General features: G+C 48.7%; 1 protein-coding gene across 4 annotated transcripts in view; it reads left to right on the forward strand.

Annotated features, from left to right (window-relative positions):
- CAD (carbamoyl-phosphate synthetase 2, aspartate transcarbamylase, and dihydroorotase) overlaps positions 1-25,306 on the forward strand; it is a 359,331-nt gene that overhangs the window by 149,505 nt on the left and 184,520 nt on the right. For all 4 annotated transcript variants that reach the window (XM_086928147.1, XM_086928144.1, XM_086928145.1 and 1 more), the window contains one exon: positions 5,915-6,039. In XM_086928147.1, coding sequence (XP_086784273.1) covers positions 5,915-6,039 — 125 coding nt within the window. The remainder of the gene's footprint in view (positions 1-5,914; positions 6,040-25,306) is intronic.

A 25,306-nucleotide genomic window follows, 5' to 3' on the forward strand; every position in this document is an offset into this window, starting at 1 on the left:
AGTACTTGTTCCAGCTCTATCCTCGAGCCGGACGTCAAGAAGAGCCGCGTGGCTTTTCAGCACCAAGGCCCGGTCGACGCCAGAGGCCTTATCGACGATCCATTATGGAACGGAGCACGTTCAAGATGTTCCGTTTGCAACTTCAAGTATCCTCACATCGATGTCCACCCGGTGTGCAACAAGTGCCTGTCTCCGGATCACGATGAAGCCAGCTGTATGGCTTGTTCTCGGTTCCGCTCCAAGAAGACAATTCGCCTTCGACGCGCAGCGCGAAAGGAGGCCCAGCAGACGGCACCTGACCCGGTGAACATCTTCGATGCCGAGGAAGATGAGGGAGTCGAGCAGGAAGTTCAAGAGAACCTGTCTGATCCTGCATCGGAGATCGACTCCAGTTACGACGCAGATGTGGAAATGGTCGATCATGAAGACGTCGTCGACTAGGTAGGAGACGACGATGAGGCCTTTGGGGCCGTGGAAGATAGCTCGAGCGAGGAGCTAGGCCCAACCGTTGGTACGGGGGCCGAGACCAAAACACTCGATAAGGCTCAGGTCGAGGGATCGCCACATGGCCTTACCCGAGACCAAACGCTTGGTTCTACAGCCTCGCCTCAAGGCCCGGCTACGAACATTTCCAACGAGCCATCGGTTGACCGATCGAAATCGAAACCAAAAGCATCGGTGTCTACAAAACCAAAAGCACCGGAAACGAAATCGAAGTGCGTATTACTTTGGTCGGATCAAAGGCTTCTGAACCATCGGCACCGACGAAACAGAAGTGTTATCGACCCGGGGAGGTCGCTAAAGGGTGTCGAGCCGAAGGCCGGGGCACCGAAGAAAATGGTCAAGGAGGTCGACCCGAAGAAGTCGGCACCGAAGGCCGTAGACACTAACAAGGGACTCGAAACTCAGAACGTTTTCGATCCTAAACGTCGACTCGACAAGGCTAAGGGCAGTAAAGACCTTGAGTCCAAGACTAGCAGTGTCTCTAAAGACCCCGTCGAGTCAACACAGCCATCCGCCTCTCTTCGAAGCAGGTGTCGGACTCGCTGCAATGCATTAAAGAGAAGGCTATTGCTGTCGGGCCGAAGGCTACTCCACCCCCGAAGCCAGTCAGTAAACCTCTGAAGTAGTCTGCACCGATTCAGTTCACACTGCCGCCGAAAGTGGTATCTAAGGTGTTCGCCCCTAAGACGGGCGTCGAAGCGGCCAAAAAGGTGTCGATGGGGCCAAAGCCTACAACTACGGAAGGGGCCACCAAGCATCGACAGCCTCCGCAGGAAGATCAGTCAAGGCAATTCATCGACGCTGAGACGGGTAGACTTTCCATTTTCAAGCGAAAGATCACCCCGGAACAGCCTATGGAGTCATATAAAATTCCATTGAAGAAAAGGAGGGATTCTGCAACGTCACCTCTTCTTTTTGAACCTCTACAACCACATGGACAAGACCCTGCTCCTATTTCACCCACATACTCAGATGTGGATGTAGGGGATGGTGACAATGAGGATTACAGTTATCCTGTAGACACTGATCCAGAAGATCACACTGAACCCTGGACAGACGCTGTTGACCCAGGGGATCCACAAACTGCCCCGGACAGTCATGTCTATGCTATTAAAACCTCGTCTACAGAAGACACGGCTGTGTTTAATGCACTTATTGAGAGGGCAGCAAAAAATCATGATGTCCAGCTCCATGCTGACCCTATTGAAGAGGACTTTTTGTTTGACACCTTCTCAACCTCAGAGAGAACTGTCAAAACTCTACCCATGCTAAAAGGTGTCCTAAAACACGCTGGAGACTTCTTTAAGGAGACCACAAGGGCAAGGGTAAAAAAAAAACAGAATTGAGAAAAAATACAAACCAGCACCTGTGGACCCTACGTATATCAAGGGACAGTTGCCGTTGGACTCTATGGTTGTTTCCAATGCCCGCAAGAGAGCGAACTCGCAAACAACGGGTGATGCTCCTCCCCCTGACGAGGAATCTAAAGTGCTAGAAGCATCAGGGAAAAGTGTGGCAGCTCAAGCGGCCAATGTCTGGCGAATCTCCAACACACAGGCACTCTTAGCCAGATATGACAGGGCTCATTATGGTACACTCGAGACCCTGTTGCAACACTTGCCAGATGAGTATAAGGAGCCAGCAGAGATGCTCATACAAGAATGGAAACTTATATCAAACACATCTATTAAGTGTGCGCTGGACGCAGCAGACACTGCAGCCAGGGCGATTTAATACAAGTGTGATGTTACGAAGACCTGCCTGGCTGAGAATCTCCGGCTTCAAGCCTGAGATAAAAACCACCATACTCAATCAGCCGGTTAACCCTGATCACTTATTTGGCCCAGAGGTGGACACCACCTTAGAAAAAATTAAGAAAGACACAGAGACTGCAAAGTCTATGGGGGCTCTACAGTCGCAGCAGTTCAGGGGTGGTTCCTTTCGTCGCTTCAACACTAGAGGAGCTTCCAGAGGCCAGCTGTCCCAGCAGACACAATACAGTAAAGGAGGCACGCAGACCACCTACAACAAACACAATCTGGGTGGCTATCGTGGAAACAGCACCAAGGGCAGAGGTCGTGGAAACAACCGCTCCCGATCCTCCGCCACTAACAAACAGTGACGTCTTGTCACTGCCCCCCGACCATACCACACCGGTCGGGGGGAGACTACAACAGTTCCTGCTGGTCTGGAAATCCATCACTACAGACAGGTGGGTGAGGCAGGTTATCCAGTACGGTTATTGTCTGGAGTTAACATCCACTCCACCCAACATACCCCCAAGGCACCGTCCTATGTCCGCAGAGCATTTACAATTATTGCAGCAGGAGGTAGTCTGCATGCTGCAAAAAGGAGCCATAGAGCTCGTGCCTGTGGAACAAAAATGTACAGTGGTGTACTCGCTGTACTTCTTGATCCCAAAAAAAGGACGGGTCCCTCAGACCCATACTAGACCTCAGGCCCCTAAACCAGTACATTCTATCAGAACACTTTCACATGCTCACATTACAGCAGGTTCTACTGTTACTCAGTCAGGGAGATTTCCTCGCAACACTAGATCTGAAGGATGCATATTTCCATATACCGCTACGCCCGTCACACAGAAAATATCTCAGATTTTCCATTCAGGATCAGCATTATCAGTTCAAGGTCCTCCCTTTCGGAGTGACGACAGCACCCAGGGTGTTTACCAAGTGCTTGGCGACAGTGGCTGCACACCTACGGAGACAGAACGTTCACGTCTACCCTTATCTGGACGACTGGCTTATCCAGGCAAAGTCTGCCCAGCAATGTGACGCCCACATGTCCGACACCATTCACCTTCTTCACGATCTGGGGTTTTCACTGAATTATCCAAAGTCCCACCTTCAGCCCGCCCACGTACGGCAGTACTTGGGCGCGACAATAGACACTCTGGCAGCCAAAGCACAGCCAAATTCAGTGAGGATCGACCGCATGCAATTGCTGATACGGAAATTCAAACCACAACACTCGCTTCCAGCACGAGTGTTCATGCAGTTGATAGGCATGATGGCCTCCTGCATCTTCATAGTCCCGCACGCGAGACTACACATGCGTCCGCTTCAGGAGTGCTTAGCACGTCAGTGGAATCAGGCTCACGGACAGTTGAAAGACCTAGTGTTGATAACCGGTCGTGCATACAACTCTCTGCATTGGTGGAATCCACAAAACCTTTGCAGGGGCCGACCGTTCCAGGAGCCTGTGCCACAGATTATACTGACGACGGACGCATCTCTCCAGGGATGGGGAGCTCATGTACTCCACCACACAGTGCAGGGACTATGGACAGCACAGCAGAAGAAGATGCACATCAACCTTCTGGGACTGATGGCTATCTTCATGGCAATGAAAGCATTCAAGGTACATTTGTACAACAAGGTTGTGTTGATCTTGACGGACGACATGACGGCCATGTACTACATACAGAAGCAGGGAGGTGCACACTCTCCACAGTTCTCATCTGGCTCAGAGCATGTGGAAGTGGGCCATTCAGAGAAACATCTTCCTCATGGCGGAACACCTCCCAGGCAAGGACAATCAGATGGCGGACCTGCTCAGCAGGCACAGCTACCAGATGCACAAGTGGGAGATACATCCATCAGTACTCCAGCCGTACTTCCAGCAGTGGTGTCATCCAGAGATAGACCTCTTCGCCACAAGGGAAAACGCAAATTGCCAAACCTTTGCCGCCAGGTCACCACACCCACAGTCGCAGGGAAATGCGATATGGATGAACTGGTCAGGCATTTTTGCGTACGCTTTTCCCCAGCACCACTAATACCGCTAGTGGCACGCAAGCTGAAGCAACACTCGATGACTCTCATCCTGGTTGCTCCAACGTGGGCACGCCAACCATGGTACACCACGTTTCTAGAACTCTCCGTGGTACCGCATCAAAGGCTGCACCTCACGCCCAGGCTTTTGACGCAGAGCCATGGCGACATTCAGCATCCAGATCCGCAACAGCTCAACCTGGCGATCTCGCTCCTGAGGTCTTAGAATTTGGCTACCTCAACCTGCCTCCTGACTGTATGGATATCATAAGGGAGGCAAGGAAGCCCACCACTAGATCATGTTATGCGGCAAAATGGAAGCGGTTTGTCATTTATTGTGCCACCAACAACATTAATCCGCTAGATGCATCTACTCACAACATCATCTGTTATTTGTTACATCTATACAAATGCAATCTGGCCTATGCTTCTACTCGTATACATTTATCCGCAATAGCAGCTTATCTCCAAAACAGGCAGCATCTCTCACTTTTCAGAGTGCCTGCCATCAAAGCTTTTCTGGAGGGACTCAAACGAGTTATTCCTCCCGACACCCACCAGCACCTGTATGGAACCTGAATGTGGTCCTCACCAGACTGATGGGTCCACCTTTTGAGCCTCTACACTCATGCGGGTTGATGGTGGCAAAACACAATATAGCATCAGTGTGGATGGCTCAATTAGCACCCCACCTAAGCAATCGAAAGAGGGACATGGACTGATGTACGCAGTCAGTGGTCTATGAAAGCAGGAATTGTCCAAACAAATGGATTAAAATATGGGGGAAATGGAATGCATATCATGGAGCTGTACACCTATTATGGATACCAATCTGGTTGCTTGGTGTCAAGGCCGTCTGGACTTTGACTATGCCCTGTGAATTGTTTCGGGTGAGTTCGGGTGTTACTGGGTTCCTACGACCAGAGGGTATTTGTTACTGTATGCCAGTGTTTTACCACAAAGATACATGCTGCCTAATGTCACTGCAATTCTATTTGTTTTATATGCAATAAAAATATATATATATTTTTTTAAAGCGATATTTTAAAACTGATAGAATAGTCCTCGACTTTGGAGTTTTATTGCATTTTTACAAGCAGTGGTGGGGATTTTTTTTACCTGTGTGAATTCTGGATCCTACACCAGGTGGGGATATTCTGCCTACTCTTTATGATCCTAAGTAAATTTCTGTTTATTTTTTATATTTATTTCAAAATAATAATTGGACCTCAGTGACTTTAGTTCTTTGCCCTGAGCTTTGTAGTCTGACAAAGTTAACGTATTTGCTTGCCTGAATGTGAAAACAAGTTTAATGATATTGCATTATGTAAAGTCTTTTCCTCTCTGAAGCAGTAACTGAGATGTATGCACACACTCCAAAATATGCTGCCTTTGTGTTCTTCCATTGGGAACGTCCACTTTGCATATCAACATTTTGGAAATGGTGCCATTGTTGTCCTCTGCTCTAACTAGCAACTCTTTAAATGGGGGATGAGTAGTAGTATGGCCTAAAGTATTGTGTTCAAATATTCTCTTGTATTCTTTCCGGTTGAGAAAGTCTTCTTAGTCTGTGGTTTAGTGCTCTTACTCTTTTCTTGGTGCTTCCCCCATTTCAGTATTATATCATCGAAGTGAATGCCCGTCTGTCCAGGAGTTCAGCTCTGGCGAGCAAGGCTACCGGCTATCCTCTGGCATATGTGGCCGCTAAGCTGGCACTGGGAATCCCCCTCCCTGTTCTCCGGTAAGCAGTGTTTGGTGATAAAGGTTTTGAGAATGCCTCACCTACCGGATAAATCTGCACTTTATGGAAATAAAGAACATTATTTTAATTTGCCTTGGTCCCGAGCAACATATACAGTGTGTGAAGCATGCGTGTACCAGTTTAGTGGGTGTTTAACTACATTCTTTTGTGAGACAGTTAAAGTAGTCCTAATTTAAAATTCTGTAATTTGTTCCATATTTACTTATTATGTTAAGCTAGGTTTTCATAGCGCGAGATGTGTGTGATGCATGCAATATGCATAGTCTAGACCTAGAGGAGAATAATACTTTTTTGTTTTAATGTAGTGTAGGAAGCTGGCTCTTTGTGACATAGCAGTAATCTAATATATTGTGTAAAAAGTCCCAGGGTTTAGTTATAAGTGGACAGGGGCTTGCTATGCAATCTCAAAGGGCTCTATTAGGTGTTAGTATGGTCGAGCAGCCTTAGGCTTAACATAGCAGAGTGCAAGACATCTGCTAATACAAAAGTCAATAAATGAGCCACAGGACTGAAGGAGAAACACACCGATTTATAAAGATAGCAAGTGTCTTTATATATGGTTGGGCTTCAGAAGAAAATCTTAAAGGTAAGTACTTTTTTAAAAAGGAATTATTTTCATTTAAAAAAGTGGACACTACAATTTGAGTTGTGCAATGTTATCCTATTGAAGGAAGAACTAGTTCTGCAAACAGATGTAGTACAGCGACTTACGGGACTTATCTCAAGCAATTAAGTGGTGGACAAGGTCCAAGGCAGCCCCAACAATGCACCACCAGCAGCACAAGGGCAGCTGGGTAAACAAGCAATAGGTCTCGCATTAGGAAAGTTTGAGGTATTGTAAATGACAATTTTTTTTTATTTATGTGTCTGCTGAGCCTGTCTACGGGCTGGTCGCCCCCACGCTCCTGTACTGCTCCTACTTTCTTTGCTGCCTTTTTTGCTGCCTTCAACATCTCGATCCTGCTCGGGCGACCCAGCCGCCGCTGAGCCGCCCGCCCGCATCTCTCCTTCAGAAAGCAGCTCAAGACCTGGCTGTTCGAGCAGTAACATACCCCCTCCCCCAGCGCCTTGAGACCCTCCCGGGTGAGTAGCGCGCTTTATAAATGCCTTGATTGATTGATTGAAAATAGCGAAATTAATAGCTTTGTCATTTACAATGCCAATAGTTTTAACTTTCGCAAATGTGACACCTATAGCATTTGTAATGCATTGTGTTGTATTTACATGACTTAGATGTATTAATATTACAAATAACAATGGCTTTTATTTTTTTTATAATTAATACTTAAATAAGTTATTGTAATTCATAATGGCAATAGCTTAAACTTTTGTAAATAACTTGGGAAGATTATGTTCAATGTATTTTATTGTGATGAAAATCCAAGAGCAGAAGGGAAATATTAACATCTCTTTGTGACATTTGTAATAAAGCTTGAAACATTGAGAGAACATATTAGAACCAGTTGTTGTTGAATGGTTGCACAGAGTGATGCTGTGGCGTTCAGTGGTGCTGAGTGATGCTGTGGCGTTCAGTGGTGCTGAGTGATGCTGTGGCGTTCAGTGGTGCTGAGTGATGCTGTGGCTTTCAGTGGTGCTGTGGCTTTCAGTGGTGCTGAGTGATGCTGTGGCCTTCAGTGGTGCTGAGTGATGCTGTGGCCTTCAGTGGAGTTGAGTGATGCTGTGGCCTTCAGTGGTGCTGAGTGTTGATGTGGCATTGAGTGTTGATGTGGCATTGAGTGTTGATGTGGCATTGAGTGTTGATGTGGCATTGAGTGTTGATGTGGCATTGAGTGTTGCTGTGGCATTGAGTGTTGCTGTGGCTTTGAGTGTTGCTGTGGCTTTGAGTGTTGCTGTGGCGTTGAGTGGTGCTGTGGCGTGTTGGAGGGACCCTGAGGGATAGGATGAAGATCAGGCTCCAAGGCCTGGAAGATAGAAGATAGAAGACTGAAGGCACAAGGTGGGTCTGGGCATACTCCATCTGCCCATGCTGACGCCTCTGGGGGGCTCCCCAGGGGCAGGAAGACCAGCAAACGTCTCTGTTCTCCGCCGGCGTCGATAGCACCGACGTCAGCCTCGAGGGGGATGACAGCAGTCTGTTCCCCGTCTCCCCAGGGCTCTGGGTCGAGGCCGCGTCGACGTTCGGTGTCGAGGGAACTGACTAGGCCGCCGTCGAGATCGCCGTTGACTGTATCATCGTCGTCGTCGAGTCATCGACGTCGAGCGGCGGCCCGGCAGCGGTGCTCGCCGTCGATGTGACACCGCCGTTCATCGTCGGCGAAGAGGAGGAGGTCGGCGTCGAGGACGTCAATCTCGCAGGCGTTCGGCGTCGGGGAGACTCTCGTTGTCCAGGAGGTGTTCTCCGTCGAGACGGGGACATACGACGTCGAGAGAACGACGGTCGCCGTCGAGACGACGTTCTTCAACGCCAAAGAAGTGCAGGAGTTCTTGCGCCAGGAGTTCCTCTGGGTCCGCTGGGACACGTCGGTGACGTGCGCCAATAGGCTCTGCCTCTCCATCGCCTCCACCTAAGAAGAAAAGGGAGTCACAGGGCTATGTGTACTCCGAGGTATATACACCTCCTAAGGTAAGGACGCCTTCCCCTCCGCCTCCATTGCCCAAGGACCCTCCGCCGCGGACTCCCACTCCGCCGCCGCTGCCGCTTCCACCACCTCTGCCGCTTCCACCACCTCATTCTCATCCTCTGCTTCCTCCTTCTGGACCGCCTGCGGTTCCGCCGAGGACGGCTTCACTACCACGGTACCCGATGCCGCCTAAGGGGACTCCTCAACCGAGGCGCCTGTTCAGGCCGCAGTCGCCTACTCCTTTGAGGCCTGAGAAGCGTCCGAAGCCGAGGAGATCGGGTTCTCGCTCCGACCGGAGTGGGAGATCGCGGAGTCGTCACCGGTCGTCGACAAGATCAAGGCGACGCCACAGGAGGCGCAGATCCAGATCCCACACGAACTCTTCTGGGACCAGGGAATACTCGCCGACTTTGTCGGAATCCCCAGGGACAAGGGTGTCGCCTGTGGACGACATCGTCTCATTCCAAGATGTTCTGCTGAGGGGTGCGGCTAAGTTGGGCATCACGGGGACGATGCCTACGACGTCCGTGATTTTCAAGACGCTACATAAAAAGCATCTGTCTTGACCGTTGCTGCCTCTAGTACCAGGATTGGTGGAGCCCGCAGAGGAGTTGTTTCTCACTCCGGCGGTGACGAAGGCGGCCCCCTCCAGGCTCCTCAAGAAGTACCGGGCTCCGGATTCTGACCCGACTTTTCTTAGGATGGATCCGACACCGGACTCGGTCATAGTGACGGCGGCTAGGAAGCAGCATGCCACCACCCCGTCGTCTACAGTGCCTCCTGATAAGGAGAGCCGCTGGATAGACTCGGCAGGCAGAAAGGTCTGTGGGACGGCGTCTACTGCGATCAAGGCGGCCAGTGCCGCGGCTTTGCTAGGGCGATACGATCGAGCCCTATGGGAGTCCCTCCAGCAATTCGCTGAGCTCCTTCCTCGAGAGAAGAAAGAGGACTTTTAGGAGATTTTGAATGAGGGGATGTTGGTGTCGAACCAACTCATCAGCGCGGCTGCTGATGTGTCCCTTCTGGCGGCGCATGGGTACTGCCATGGTGTCAACCAACGACGCCACGCTTGGCTTCGACTTACATCTCTCAAGCCAGAAGCTCAACAACGGGTGGCCAACCTGCCTTTCTCGGGGGAACCCTGTTTGGCAAGCATGCGGATGACGAGATGGCCCGCATGAAAGCAGAGGCCGAGACCCTGACGGCTGTCTGGTTGGAGAAGCCCAAGGAGAAGAAGACCTACCGCCCGTTCCAGAGACAGTTCGGGCGCAGGGCAGAGGGCGAGGGCAGGCTTCGGGACAGCAGCAACAACAGCAGCAGCAGTTCCCGAGGCCCTTCCAAAAGCGCCAGAAGGGCAGAGGCGGCCAGCAGTCCGCAGCGGCGAACAAAGGCCCGGCTGGGTCGAGTCCCTGAGCGGTTACTTCCTCTGCATCCGTTACCCACTCCGGTAGGGGGAAGCGTTCAATTTTTTCTGGCAGAATGGAGAAAAATTACTCAGGACAAGTGGGTGCTGAATATTGTTTGCAATGGATACAGTCTTAGGTTCACCAACCCGCCTTCAGCAATTCCACCGGTCAGCTCGCAGTTTCAACTGCGCGAGCTCCAGGCGGAGGCCAATACCCTGTTAAGGAAAAGGGCAATAGAAGACGTACCTCTGTCTTACAGGGGAAGAGGTCTGTACTCCTGGTTCTTTCTGGTTCGCAAGAAGGACAAGAACGAGTTCAGGCCCATTCTGGATTTGCGACAAGCAAACAAGTGGATTCGCAGAGAGAAATTTCGCATGCTTTAGTTGCATCAGATTTATCCTCCACTGCAACAGGGAGACTGGCTATGTGCTATAGACCTACAGGATGCGTACTTCCATGTGCCCATTGCACACAAACACAGGAAGTTCCTGCGATTCCAAGTCGGCGCCAATCATTATCAGTACACAGTACTGCCATTCGGGCTGAAGTCTGCGCCCAGAACATTTTCAAAGTGCATGGCAGTGGTAGCTGCACACCTGAGGAAGAACAAGGTGTTTGTCTACCCGTACCTGGACGATTGGTTGATCAAGGCATCCTCCTTCTCGGAAGCTCAAGCGCACTTCCAGAAGGCTTGCATTCTTTTGAACAAGCTGGGGTTACACATCGACATGTCCAAGTCTGTCCCGACTCAGGTCCAGTGCATACAGTACTTGGGAGCCTCCATCATTACGCTGTCAGCAAGCGTGTCTCCTTCGGAGGAGAGACGATTATCACTCCTTCGGAAGGCTCAGGCTCTTATGACGCTCCATCTACAACAGTGAGGACGGTGTCTTCTCTGCTGGGGTCGATGGCCTCTTGTATCTTCCTCACGCCACACGCACGGCTGCACATGAGACCATTGCAGGAGTGCTTGGAGGATCAGTGGGATCAGAGGAAAGGGTCTTGGGTAGACAGGATACGACTGTCTCTGCATGCTCTTCAGTCTCTGAAGTGGTGGTGTTCAGCGGAGAATCTTCTCAGAGGGGTTCCCTTCCACAAGGACATTCCCACACAGACGATCGTGACGGATGCGTCTCTCCACAACTGGGGGGCGCAATCCAGAGACTTACAGATTCAAGGAACGTGGTCCCCGACGGAGTCCACGTATCACATCAATTTCCTGGAACTCAGAGCTGTTCACTTGGCATTGAAGGCCTTTCATCCGTCCTTCCAGACCAACTCTCTGCTTGTACAGGCGGACAATACGACCACGATGTATTACCTCAACAAGCAGGGGGCTCAAGATCACGCACTCTGTCGCAGGAGGCGCAGGCGATGTCTTCTGGCCAAAGGACTGACGATAACGGCTACCCATCTACCAGGTGTGCAGAATGTTCAGGCGGACGCACTGAGCAGACTGATTCAGGAAAACCACGAATGGGTCATAAACAACAAAGTACTAGGAGAAGTCTTCGCAAGGTGGGGGACTCCAGAGGTAGATCTGTTTGCCACCGCCGAAAACAGCAAATGCCGAGACTGCGCCTCCAGGTACTACCAGCAGGGGACGCTGGGGAATGCGCTATGGATCAACTGGTCAAACCGCTTTCTGTACGCTTTTCCACCCATTCCCCTGATTCCGGCTGTACTCATCAAGCTGTCCCAGTCCAGGGCGCGGATGATCTTGATTGCCCCGGAATGGACCAGGCAGTGGTGGTTCACGGACCTGCTTCACCGGTCTCTCCTTACTCACATCCGGCTGCCGTGCTGGCCGGACCTTCTCACAAAGTTCGGAGGGCAGATGGTGCACCCCAACGTCTCGTCTTTGAGTTTGGCAGCATGGCTCCTGAGATAGTGCAATATGGCCATTTGAATCTACTTGAAGATTGTATGGACATACTGAAGGAGGCTAAGCGACCTTCCACTAGGACTTCCTATGCTTACAAGTGGAAGACATTCTGCATATGGTGCAAGTCCAAGAACTATGATCCAACGACATGTAAGGAGGATGTCATCCTTCCGTATCTTATACATTTGGCGCGGTCTGGCCTTAATTTCCATTCCATTAAGGTTCATCTCGCTGCGCTGACTGCCTACAGGAAATGCCCTTCACAGACTTCCTTCTTCCAGATCCCTGGGATCAAGGACTATTTGGAAGGCTTGAGGAAAGTGTTCCCTCATGTCCGGCTTCCTTCGCCTTCATGGGAATTGAATGTGGTGCTGTCCAGATTGATGAAGGAGCCTTTTGAACCTATTCATAAGGCTTCGTTGCAGCACCTGTCCTGGAAGGCGGCTTTCCTCGTGGCCATTACATCGGCCCGCAGGGTGAGTGAAATTCAGGCGTTGTGTTGCCAAGAACCTTATACTGTATTTCATGCTGCTAAGGTTGTTAGGGTACTCACCGTAAATTTCTGCCAAAGGTTATCTCTGATTTCCATGTTAACCAGACCATATCTTTACCTACGTTGTTTCAGAATCCTTCGTCTCCAGCGGAAAAGTCTCTGCATTCCCTGGATGTTAGGAGGGTGTTGACATTTTATCTGGATAAAACCAAAGATATTCGTAGGTCAGACCAATTGTGTAGGAGAGTAGGGTCTGCAATCCTATGATCACCCAGATTTATTGCTTTTGTTTCACTGGTTTACGACTTTCTCTGGCTGTGGGTCTGCCAATCAGACCCACAGCCTGGCTGTTCTCTCTCTAAATTACCACATGTACCCTAGGTGCATTTACCAATTGGTACTGGGCCACCTTATCAGACCCTGTAACTCAGGGCATAGGTGTACCCAGGCCTACCAGGGGCTGAAGCATGTATTATGCCACCCCTGGCTGGCCTCCTAAATTTGACACAACTGGCTGCATGACAGCTGGGGCAAAGTCGTGTAACCACCCTTTGCTGTAGATATAGTATACCTATATCTAACCCTAAAATGGACACACAGATTCCTATCAGTCACTCCAATGGCAGGCCTTAACAATCCTGAAGGCAGAGTGCTTGGAATCGTGTGAGATGGTGCTCTGGCATGAGCTGAGCCTGTCTGCAGCTTGCGGAACCAAGTCCTAATAGCTGTTCCATGATATCGCATACCATATACTCTTAAGTGCATTATAATCCTCGCGGTTAAATGCTAACTTTGGTATTGCTTTATCAAAACATGTCGAGTAAGGTGTCATACGAATTGGAATACTAACCCCTCGCCAATTCTGGCGACGAGGTTAGCATTCCACCCTTCTAGAGGGACACGACATGTATGTAACTGTGAACCCCGGTTAAAGTTAAACGAAGCCTCAGCTCCACAAAATGGATGCTGCCACCACAGACACGAGTCTGACCCCCTGCAGCTGGGAGTCCTTCCAGCGAGGGGAGCCTGGACAAAGGGTTTCCTGTCAGGGGCGGTGCTAGCACCGTCCCAGACATGGTTTTGTGTATCCTGGGTAGGCAGGGCTTTACAGGAAGGTGACTGCTGAGTGGCACCCCGGTGCTCACTACGCATAGGCCAGTCTGAACCAGTTCCAGGGGCACACCAGCCCCTGGCCTGGGGAAGTCCGGCATGGGAAAGGGGTGTAACCACCCCCCTCCTAATCCCACCCTTAGGCAGGACCTAGTCACCGGGTCAGCCCCCTTTTTTAGTATAAAGATAGGAGCGGGCCCCCTGTTAAAATTAGATCATCTTTGGAATCAAGACACGACTTTCTGCGAAAGGACATCAAGATTTCTTCTTCAAGATTCTATCTTGTGGCTAAGGAGTAGTCACCCTGCATCAAGCGGGCACCATCCTAAGAACACTGCGGTCTGCTGCAAGTCCTTCTTCACGAATCAGACGACCCAGCTCGACGAGACCCGGCTTCCCTGGCACCTCTGACCTCTACTCACCTCTACAGCAAAGCTGAGAACTGTGAGTGCGACGAGACCTCGAGGGACCGACGATCGCCAAGACTGCACGACTTCTTTGTAACAAGCCCACCGTGTGCTCCACTGGTGAGTGCTTTGGGGTCCGAGAAGCCCCAACCCTGAGCAGCTCCAGCACCGAAGATCAGCCCTCCAGCATCTCCACGGTCTGCGTGGGGCCCTTCTGCTTTTGCGTGCTCACCGCGCTGTGTGGCTACTAGCCGGCTGGCTTGTGGCCTTCTTCACGACGCCCGACGACATCACTGCTGCTGGTCTGGTTGCTCCAGACTAGCCCTTGCTTCCTTCTTCAAGAGAGGCACCCCGGACCCTCCTGGTCCACTCCAGACGCCATTTTGAGTCCACCGCGTGGGCTTGAATTTGCCAAGGCTTTGTTGCCCAATCCTGGGTCCAGCGACGCCGACAGCTTCAATCTTCGTGGGACAGCTGGCTCCTCCATCCTGGTCGCCGACAACGCCTCCTGGTCCGTGAGATCTGCGAGCACAGCGTCACCCACTCACCTAGTCGAGGTGACTACCATCCGGTGCCCTCCTGGTGCCACCTGACTACTGGCTAGTAGTCTCGAACTTGGTCCCCTCTGCTTTCAGGTGTCATCTTCCTTCGATCCAGGCTTGGATCCATCGAGCTTTCTTCACTGGTCGCCTGCCAGCAACTTCTTTCTTCCAGGCTCCTGGTCCGTCTACGAGGATTCCCGACGTCTTTTGAGACATATGCAGCTGCAGCCCCTGGGCTAGGTAACTTCGGCATTTCGGTGCCCCAGCATAGCCTCACTATCCAAGGGTCAGAATCCACTTTCGTTTTCCTCCTACCAGGTCGGGTTCGCCCGAGAACACTAACTCTGTGAAATCTAGCTACCATAGACTTTGTCCCGCATCCCGCGTGAGGGTGCACACTCTGCACCCGAGTCCCCTAGGCCTCCTAGAAGTAATCTGAAGATTCTATAGTCAAGACCTAGCGATTCCAAAGCCTATTAGTACTGTACTTACCTGCTAGTAATTTCGCATTCCTCTTCCAGAGTATATGGTTTTCCGTGCCCCTCGGGCATTTGTATATACTGTGCTAACTTAAGTATTTTCGTAAGAGTTTGTGTTGTGCTTAGTACCCTGTCCTCATAAAGAGTACAGGGCTGTTGTGATTCTTAATAAATATCTTGTTCATTTTCATAACACTTGTGTGGTGTCCTTTCACTGGGTATTCAAGGGGTATACGTGTGGTAAACAGCTGGCGTAACACGCCCTCTCGAGTCTTTAGCCTTAGACTGCTCGTATCCACGCTACTAGGATAGCTGGTCTATAAGGTTGACTTACAACCAATCATCAATAAGGGTTGCTGGACTGATACATAGTGTTCACTAGAATAGTGAGCACTGCATATCAGGCCACCTTCTCACAAATTGTTTATCAATTATGGATCAGTCGGGACCGGTCTTGCTACCTCAAAACAGTCCATCTCTAGGTGGATTGTGTCCTGTATACAATTGTGTTACCAGAAGGCTAATAAGACCTTAGGGGGTAAACCTGAGGCTCATTCCACCAGGGGCAAAGCTGCCACGACTGCTTTGCTGCGTAATGTTCCAATTGCAGAAATCTGCAAGGCGGCCACTTGGAAGTCGGTCCATACCTTTGCTAAGCATTACTGTCTGGACAAGGATGCCAAGACAGACGCTCAGGTTGGGCAGGCTTCGCTTCGAAATCTGTTCGCACAGTAGTGGTGTTATTTCTCTTCTCTCCACGGCCGCTTTGGTGTGGGGATGGGCTTACCATTCTATTCACTAGATTATGACTATACACAGAGATCCCCTACTACAGAAGGAGTAGTTTCTGTCCTGTAACTCCAGTTCTGTAGTAGGGGTATCTCTGTTGTACGCCCGCCTTCCTCCCCGGTGAAGAAAGATATTCATGTAAGGAATGATACAGGTCTGGCGTGTTACGCCTTCAAAATGAAAGTAAAAGGGACCTGCTGTGCATTCTGGGATACTGAGAGTGTTCTGGAAAGTTCTCTTAACCCCTTCCATGCTGGTGACGAACCCCAGCCGTCATGCACTACGGTGCTCGTGTGCTGATGACGGCTGGGGTTCGTCATGGCCCACCCGTGTTCTGCCGGCGGCCGCACACGGGAAAAATCGCGGCCGCATCGAAGGGGTTAAAGGCACAGTATCCTGTTCTGAGCCACATAATGGCAGCATATGGGGCTTGTCTGTCCACTCCTTTCTCTCTATCATTCCAGAGGCTTTTGCTGGTAGGGGAAGATTTTTCTCTGTGGAGAACATTGGACAGGCTGTGCTGTTTGTGGGTTTTTGGTGGAATTTCTAGTTGAAGTACTGGACAGTGTAGCCTGTGGATATAGGCTGCATTATCCGTCTTTAAATTATCTTAAGTGTCGGTGCAGGTCTGCATTTTTTGACGACTTAAGAGATTATTTTTGATTGCTCCGGGGTCCACGCACATGGGCGGGACTATTCACTAGATTATGACTATAACAGAGATACGCCTACTACAGAACTGGAGTTACAGGACAGAAACTACTCCTTATTTTGGATGCTTTTACTTCTTTTATGGAACATCTTGATCTAAAAGTTAATTAGTCCAAGACTTTTACAATGATTAGCTGTCCAAAAAATAGGGTATATTCTATAGGTGGGAATACACTTGCCATGGTTAGAACTTTAAACTATCTATGCAATACTTTTTACGCTGACCTGAGATGAGAACATTTGTTGAACCAGAGATCACAGTCACTCGCAAGGGCAAACGTGGCAATCCTTAGGTTTTCCTCCAAATTAGGTCAATAACCAATAAAGGAAATACTACAATTATTTAAAAGTAAAAGCATCCCAATGGGTAGTAATAACACCTAAAAAAAATTCAGATGATAGAAAATAATTTTCTATGTAGACTCCTCACAGTCCCTAAAAGTACTACAACCTATAATGAACTAGGAATGAACTATTTGGAGGATAACATAAACGTTTCCCATTTACTACTCTGGCTCAAGGTTTGGTGATCACCGGAAGCAGCTTTCTCTAGGTTTATTTTGAAGGACTGTGTTGCCCTTGATGAAGTTGGATTTTTTTCTAAGTCCCATATATGGTTAAAATTCCATGGTTACATTATGTGTAACAATTTTTTATTGACATGGGAGTACAAGAATATTTTCGTACCCTGGATTCTACAACTGCAAGCTCAAAATAAAATATTCGAAACCTTTTTTCTGATTATAGATGCAACTTAAGGGTAGCTCAGAAGGAATCTCTGCTGACAGTTGTGCAGTACACTATCTTATTCTCCACGATGGGTATGGAGTCCTATCTAACCTGGATCTGTTCCACTCACCATAGATTCTATCTTACCTGTTTCCGTCTGGGTACAGTGCACTTTCTATTGGCTTTTCCATAACAGGGCCGTTGGTTTGACTGTGCACATGTCTTTGGCACCGGTTCTGCTGTTGCCCACTTGGTGGCAGTGTTACCATATGTTGGCAAAGGAGGGCTCTGTTAAAAGATAGTCTAGGAGACCGACACAGACGGGCTTATCAAGGACAACCTTACTACAGGAGTCTTACCACACACAGATTTAAAAGTAGATATCTGTAATTTATTTTTTGCCCTTGCCGTGTTGCGAAATTCGCAATTGTTGCCCTTTGTGAAGGTTGAAAACGTTCCTGCTTTTCCGTGGCTTACCAGCGCAAATTGTGTGTTTTTATACAGTGAGGACATTTTCATGCTAAGTAAAACAAGCTCTTGGCATTGCTGTGGGGTGGGCGGGGCGGGAGCGCATTGGCAGGGGTGCAGCAGCCTTTGATGTGCGAGCGAGTGGGATGGAACACCATATGGGGTGTGAATGAGAAGTGAGGCCAAGAGCACACTGGCATAGCGTCACGGTTGATTACCTCACATGCATTGGGGACAATCCTCGCTGGTTTCAAGAGTTTGTTTCGCCTACAATACTCTCGAAGAACAACGCATGCGCGTTGGTTCTACGAGACCTAAAAAACGGCGCCTGAGGGTAGACATTTGGAAAGGGTGGTCTGCTGTGTCCTGCTTGTGGAAAAGACTTGTCCTGTACCCAGCCGAAGCGAGAGACTCCAAGATATCAGTTGACTTGCCTCCAGTTCGCAGCACAGTCCCTCAACAGCTGAAGAAGCCTGCTGGGTTGAGTTGGTAGTCAAGATCTCCGGATCACCATTCCTTGCCACTGTGCAGCACCAGGGACTAGAACCCGATGCTCAGAAGTTGCCCTCAAGTCTGCTGGGGAGAGTCGTCTGAGTGCAGAGTGGTGGACCAGAAGGCACATTACTGCAAAAAAGAAGCAAACCACTGAAAGCACTGCACCTGCTAACTGGTAGTTCAGTGGCGACTGGACTTCTGCCAAGCTCGAAGATTTTGTGGGACGTCAACCCCTGTGGCCAGGATCGCCTCACTAAGCCCGTGGAGCCCCAGGAAGACACCTGTTGATCACATAGCATCTTTAGCATCCCTTGGATCAGGGCCACTACACAGATGTCCATGGCAAGTGTGAGAAGTTGGCCTGATATATAGTGCTCACTATTCTAGTGCTCACTATGTATCATTCCAAACGACCCTTATTGATGATTGGTTGTAAGTCAACCTTATAGACCAGCTATCCTAGTAGCATGGACAAGAGCAGTCTTCAGGCTAAACTCTAGAGGGCGTGTTAAGCCAGCTGTTTTACATCACATATACCCCTTGAACACCAAGTGAAAGGACACCACACAAGTTGTTATAAAAATAAAGTATATGTTCGAGGCATATGGGCTGCAGATGGTACATTATGAATAGATCGCCATCTGGTGTTGGGCTCGGATGATTGCACTTTGTTTTTCTCTTGGAGAGTCTTTTGTATCTTGGTGACTCCTCCCTTGGTTGGTAGTGCGCATGGGCATCGGCTCCATCCTTAGATTGTTTTTTTCCGCCATCGGGTTCGGATGAGGATCGAGACGCTCCAGATCAACTTCAGGAAAAAGTGATTTATCGGCACGTATTCCCTTTCCAATTCGACGGTATTGTTATCGAACGCGTTTCATTTCCATTCCGGAGCGTTACGAATTCAACATCGAAGAAAAAACTCTGATCTACGTCGACGAACAGGAGGCCTTTCTCGACGTAGTCAAGCCCGGAGTCCATGGAAAGGACTCCATTCAAAAAATGTCCAACGTGTGGTGCTAAGTTCCCACACAAGGACCTACACGAGGTGTGCAACCTCTGTCTATCGCCTGAACACGAATCCAGGGACTGCGAAGCCTGCGCAGCATTCTCCTCCAAGCCAACGATTAGAAATCGTCGGGCTAGAAGACACGAGGTTTCCAGAATGCAGCGGAGGCGATCCCGGAGCTGTTCGGAGACGAGCAACTTGAGGAAGAAGAGGATCATGAGGATCAGTCGGGGTCGGAAGGGGACCAGTCGGAGGTCGAAGAACTCGACGTGCAACAAACCGTGAGTGACGACGTCCCCTTACCGAAAAACCGACCCCGTGTGGTAACGACCCCGCCTTCGAGCCCGGTCAAACCGCAGAAAAAAGTTTCCGACGCCCCGCCCTCGGGCCCGGCAACGAAACCAAAACTGAAACCGAAACACTCGGACTCCCACCATGTCGGATCCGAGAAAAGGTCGACCTAGACACCGAAGCTTCATACAAGGGAAAGCTCGGCATCGAAACATTCCATGTCGAAACAGAAACATGATTCGTCGTCCAAGACTCACTCGATACCCAGGAAGTCGGAATCGAGTAGACACTCGGTGCAGAAAACACCGAACATTGACGATCGAAAACATAAGCACCTTTCGGAACCAAGGCCTTCGGTACCGATTCAGGAGCAACAGACAGATCCCAAACAAAAGATTTTGTTTATCGATCCGCAAACTGGCAAAGTAGTGACGAAGAAGAGAAAGAATGAACAGACAGAAGACAAATCTCTTCCTTCAAAAAAGAGAACACTGGGGACAAATACAACTCCTCCTGCTTCTCCTCGACCTAAAGTCACACCCTCTTCTCCTATTCCTCACACTATGCCAAATATTCCTACACCTTCCACACCAAGACCATCTACACCTCAGTCTGATGTAGACAGTGACACAGGGGAGGGAGAACCTCAAGGGGATGATGAAACCATCCCAGATGAGGATGACCCATGGGAAAATTATGACGTAGGGTCAGATGAGGACAACGACCCACAGTTGTATCCCTCAAAGCCTTCACCACCTGATGATAACACAGGGTTTGTACAGCTCATTAATAGGGCAGCAAAATATCATAAAGTAGATATACATACAGAACCTCTAATAGAGGATTTCCTGTTAAAAACGCTACCTAATGCACAAAGAACATCAGGTACTCTTCCTATGTTGAAGGGTCTTCTCAGCCACACAGAAGAAATATTCAAAGACCCAGTGAGGGCTAGGGTGTTAAACCCAAGAATTGATAAGAAATATAAGGCAGCTCCAAAGGATCCAATATTTATCAAAGGGCATGTACCTCTGGACTCGCTTGTAGTTTCAAACGCTCGTAAAAGAGCAAACTCATTATCTACAGGAGAGGCTCCTCCACCTGATAAAGAGTCAAAATTAATAGATGCATCAGGCAAGAGAGTAGCATCACAAGCGGCAAATAGCTGGCGTATAGCCAATACACAGGCACTACTTGCACGTTATGACAGGGCACATTATGATGAATTAGAAAAACTCATCACACATCTCCCCAAAGAGCATCAGAAAAAGGCAGATCAGTTAATACAGGAAGGTAAAATAATAACTAATACCTCCATTAAGTGCGCCCTAGACGCAGCAGACACTGCAGCAAGATCCATCAACACCAGTGTCATGTTAAGGAGACATGCATGGCTTAGAATCTCAGGATTCAAACAGGAAGTACAAACGTCCGTATTGAACCAACCATTTGATCAAAAGACACTTTTTGGTTCAAGCACAGATGAGACCTTAGAAAAAATGAAAAAAGATACAGAAACGGCGAAGTCAATGGGAGCATTGCAACAGCCAACACAGAGGTTCCTTTCGTAGATCCACCTATAGAGGGGGCTCAAAAAATACAGGAACAAATCAGCAATCCACCTCTTTCACACCTACATCACCCAAAGGCAATTCAAGAGGTAATTACAGGGGTAACAATAACAAAGGTAGAGGCCGCGGAAATAATAACAACCGCAACGCCTCAACCCCAAAACAGTGACTTCATAGAACTCCCCCCAGACCACATAACACCGGTCGGGGGGCGTCTATCACAGTTCCTACCTGTCTGGGAAAACATCACATCAGACAAGTGGGTGAGACAGATTATCCAACATGGTTATTGCCTGGAACTCACAGCTACCCCACCAAACATCCCCCCCAAACAGCGTCCAATGAGTCAAGATCATCTGACATTGTTAAAGAAGAAGTACTAGCACTTCTACAAAAGCATGCAATAGAGAAGGTCCCAAAAAATCAACAAGGGACAGGAGTATACTCTCTATACTTCCTAATCCCCAAAAAAGACGGGTCTCTAAGACCAATCTTGGACCTCAGACCTCTCAATGCATACATAAATTCGGAACATTTCCACATGGTCACGCTCCAACAAGTACTTCCTTTACTGAAGAAAGGGGACTTTCTACACTGGATCTAAAAGACGCTTACTTTCACATCCCAATTCACAAAGCCCACAGGAAATACCTAAGGTTTGTACTGGAAGGACAACACTATCAGTTCAAAGTCCTTCCGTTCGGGGTCACAACGGCACCAAGAGTGTTCACAAAATGCCTAGCTGTGGTGGCAGCACACCTAAGAAGACAACAAATACATGTCTTCCCCTACTTGGACGATTGGCTGATAAAGGCCAAGTCACAAGAAGAATGTCTTCACAACACACAGAAGACAATTCAATTGCTGCACCACCTAGGGTTTACGGTGAACTACAAAAAATCACACCTGCAACCAAACAAAATTCAGCAATACCTGGGGGCTACTATAGACACAGAAAAGGCAATAGCATACCCCAATCCGATCAGGATACAAACAATGGTCGGGTTAATACAAAGGTTTCAACCACAACACTCACTACCAGCACGAGTGTTTATGCAACTGTTAGGCATGATGTCCTCCTGCATACTGCTAATACCACATGCCAGGCTACAAATGCGTCCACTACAGGAGTGTCTAGCGACACAGTGGAATCAGGCTCAAGGTCAGATTACAGATCTGGTGTTGGTAAACGACCGGACGTATCGCTCTCTGAAGTGGTGGAACACAGAAAACATTTCCAAAGGACGGTCGTTCCTAGAACCAATTCCACAAGTGATAATAACAGCGGACGCATCGCTCTCCGGATGGGGAGCGCATATGGACAAATACACAGTGCAGGGGAAGTGGAGTGTGCAGCAAAAGAAACTGCACATCAACTACCTGGAACTATTAGCAGTATTTCTAGCACTAAAGGCTTTCCAAATGCAAATAACAAGCAAGGCAGTCCTGATCAGAACAGACAACATGACTGCAATGTATTATATTCAAAAACAGGGGGGGACACACTCTCTCCAACTATCCAAACTAGCACAGGACATTTGGAGATGGGCCATTCCTCAAAAGATTTATCTGTTAGCAGAACACCTACCAGGAGTTCAAAATCAGATAGCAGACATCCTAAGCAGACAGTCAGAACAAGTACACGAATGGGAGCTGCACGACCAAATACTGCAGCCATTCTTCCAGAAATGGGGGCAACCAGAGATAGATCTGTTTGCCAATCATCAGAACGAAAAATGCAAAAACTTCGCATCCAGGTACCCACACCAACGGTCCCAGGGCAATGCACTATGGATAAATTGGTCCAACAGATTTGCTTACGCTTTCCCTCCTCTCCCACTAATTCCGTTACTGGTTCGGAAACTGCAGCAACACTCAATGACAATGATACTAGTGGCACCCACGTGGGCAAGACAGCCGTGGTTCACCACGCTACTACAACTCTCACAGGTCCCACATCAAAAACTAAGATTATTACCCATGCATCTTACACAGAACCATGGAGAAATAATGCACCCAGATCCCAAACAGCTGAACCTAGCGATCTGGCTCCTGAGGTCATAGAGTTTGGATATTTAGATTTACCACCAGAATGTATGGAAATCATTAAACAAGCAAGACGTCCTACCACCAGAGCATGCTATGCAGCAAAATGGAAGAGGTTTGCTATACACTGTAACAGTAAGCACATCAACCCTCTGGACGCATCCACTAAACAAATCATTTGCTATTTACTACACTTGCAGCAATGTAACTTAGCATATACCTCTATCAGAGTTCATCTCGCAGCCATAGCGGCGTACCTACAAAACAGGCAACATCTTTCCCTGTTTAAAGTACCAGCAATTAAAGCTTTCATGGAGGGACTCAGAAGAGTCATTCCACCAAGACAACCACCTTCCCCAGTCTGGAATCTCAACATAGTACTTACCAGACTAATGGGGCCACCCTTTGAACCTATGCATAGGTGTGAAATACAATTCCTCACATGGAAGGTGGCCTTCCTCATAGCTATCACGTCACTTAGAAGAGTAAGTGAGTTGCAGGCTTTTACGATTCAAGAACCATTCATGCAGTTACACCAAAATAAGGTGGTTCTTAGAACAAACCCAAAATTCTTACCAAAGGTAATTTCGGCATTCCACATCAATCAGTCAGTGGAATTACCGGTTTTCTTTCCAAAACCACAAACAGTAGCGGAAAGAGCCCTACATACATTGGATGTTAGAAGGGCAATATTGTACTATATAGAAAGAACACAAACTTTCAGAAAGACAAAACAGCTATTTGTTGCGTTTTCTCCTACACATAAAGGCAGTCCCATCTCTAAAGCGGGCATTGCCAGATGGATTGTAAAATGCATTCAAATATGCTACTTAAAAGCAAAGAGAACATTAACTGTTCCTCCTAGAGCTCACTCTACACGTAAACTAGGAGCATCTATGGCATTTTTGGGAAACATTCCACTAGATGACATATGCAAAGCAGCTACCTGGGTTACACCGCACACCTTCACAAAACACTATTGTGTAGATGTGCACACAACACAACAAGCTAGAGTGGGACAAGCTGTATTAAAAACTTTATTTCAGACAGTTGCAACAGACACGGGCAACCACCGCTAGGGAGAGAACTGCTGTATAGTCTATTCATAATGTACCATCTGCAGCCCATATGCCTCGAACGGAATATGCTACTTACCAGTATGCATCTGTTCTTGGCATAGAGGGCTGCAGAGTGGTACATGCCCTCCCAGCCTCCCCGTAAACCTGTGTCTGTTCCAACATTATCTTATTTAGATACACTTACATGGGCATTCTTATCTGTATTCTATCATACTACTCCATCTAACCCTACTATGGCAAAACAATCTAAGGATGGAGCCGATGCCCATGCGCACTACCAACCAAGGGAGGAGTCACCAAGATACAAAAGACTCTCCAAGAGAAAAACAAAGTGCAATCAGCCGAGCCCAACACCAGATGGCGATCTATTCATAATGTACCACTCTGCAGCCCTCTATGCCAAGAACAGATGCATACTGGTAAGTAGCATATTCCTTATTAATAACAAGACTACCCTGAACTCTTTATGAGTCGGGGAGCTAAGCACAATACAAAACTCTTAAGAAAATACTGCTAGTTGCACAAAGAACACAAATGCCCGATGGGCACGAAAAACCATATACTCTAAAAGTGGAATGCGAAATACTAGCAGGTAAGTAACACGATCCAGAGGTTTTAGGACCGCTAGGACTACCTTACTGAACCCTTTGGTTAGGAGCAGGAGGCCTAGGGAACCCCGGTGCAGAGTGTGAACTCTTACGCGGGATGCGTGACAAAGTCTATGGATGCTAGTAATTCTAAAGTTACTGTTTTCGGACGAATCCGACTAAGTAGACTAAAAACGAAAAAGGATCTGGACACTAGGATAGTGAACCTGTGCTGGAGCACCGAAATGCTCGGGTTACCTAGCCCAGGGGCTGCGGCTGCATAGGTTTCAAATGACGTCGGGAATCCTCGTTGTAGTCTATGGAGCCTGAAAGAAGATGTTGCTGGCAGGCGACCAGTGAAGATGTTCGGTGTGATCCAAGCCTGGATCAGTGATGAAGGCGACCTGAAAGCAGAGGGGACTTAGTTCTCAATCACTAGCCAGTTATTGTGTGGGCACCAGGATGGCACCGGATGAAGTCACCGCGATCAGGTGAGTGGGCGAAGCTGGACTCTGCAGCCACACGGGCCAGGAGGCGTTGTCGGCGTCCAGGCTGGAGGTGCGAGCTGTC

Source organism: Lissotriton vulgaris, chromosome 6 (genome assembly GCF_964263255.1).
Source record: "Lissotriton vulgaris chromosome 6, aLisVul1.2, whole genome shotgun sequence".
In the NCBI taxonomy this organism is placed as follows: Eukaryota; Metazoa; Chordata; class Amphibia; order Caudata; family Salamandridae; genus Lissotriton; species Lissotriton vulgaris.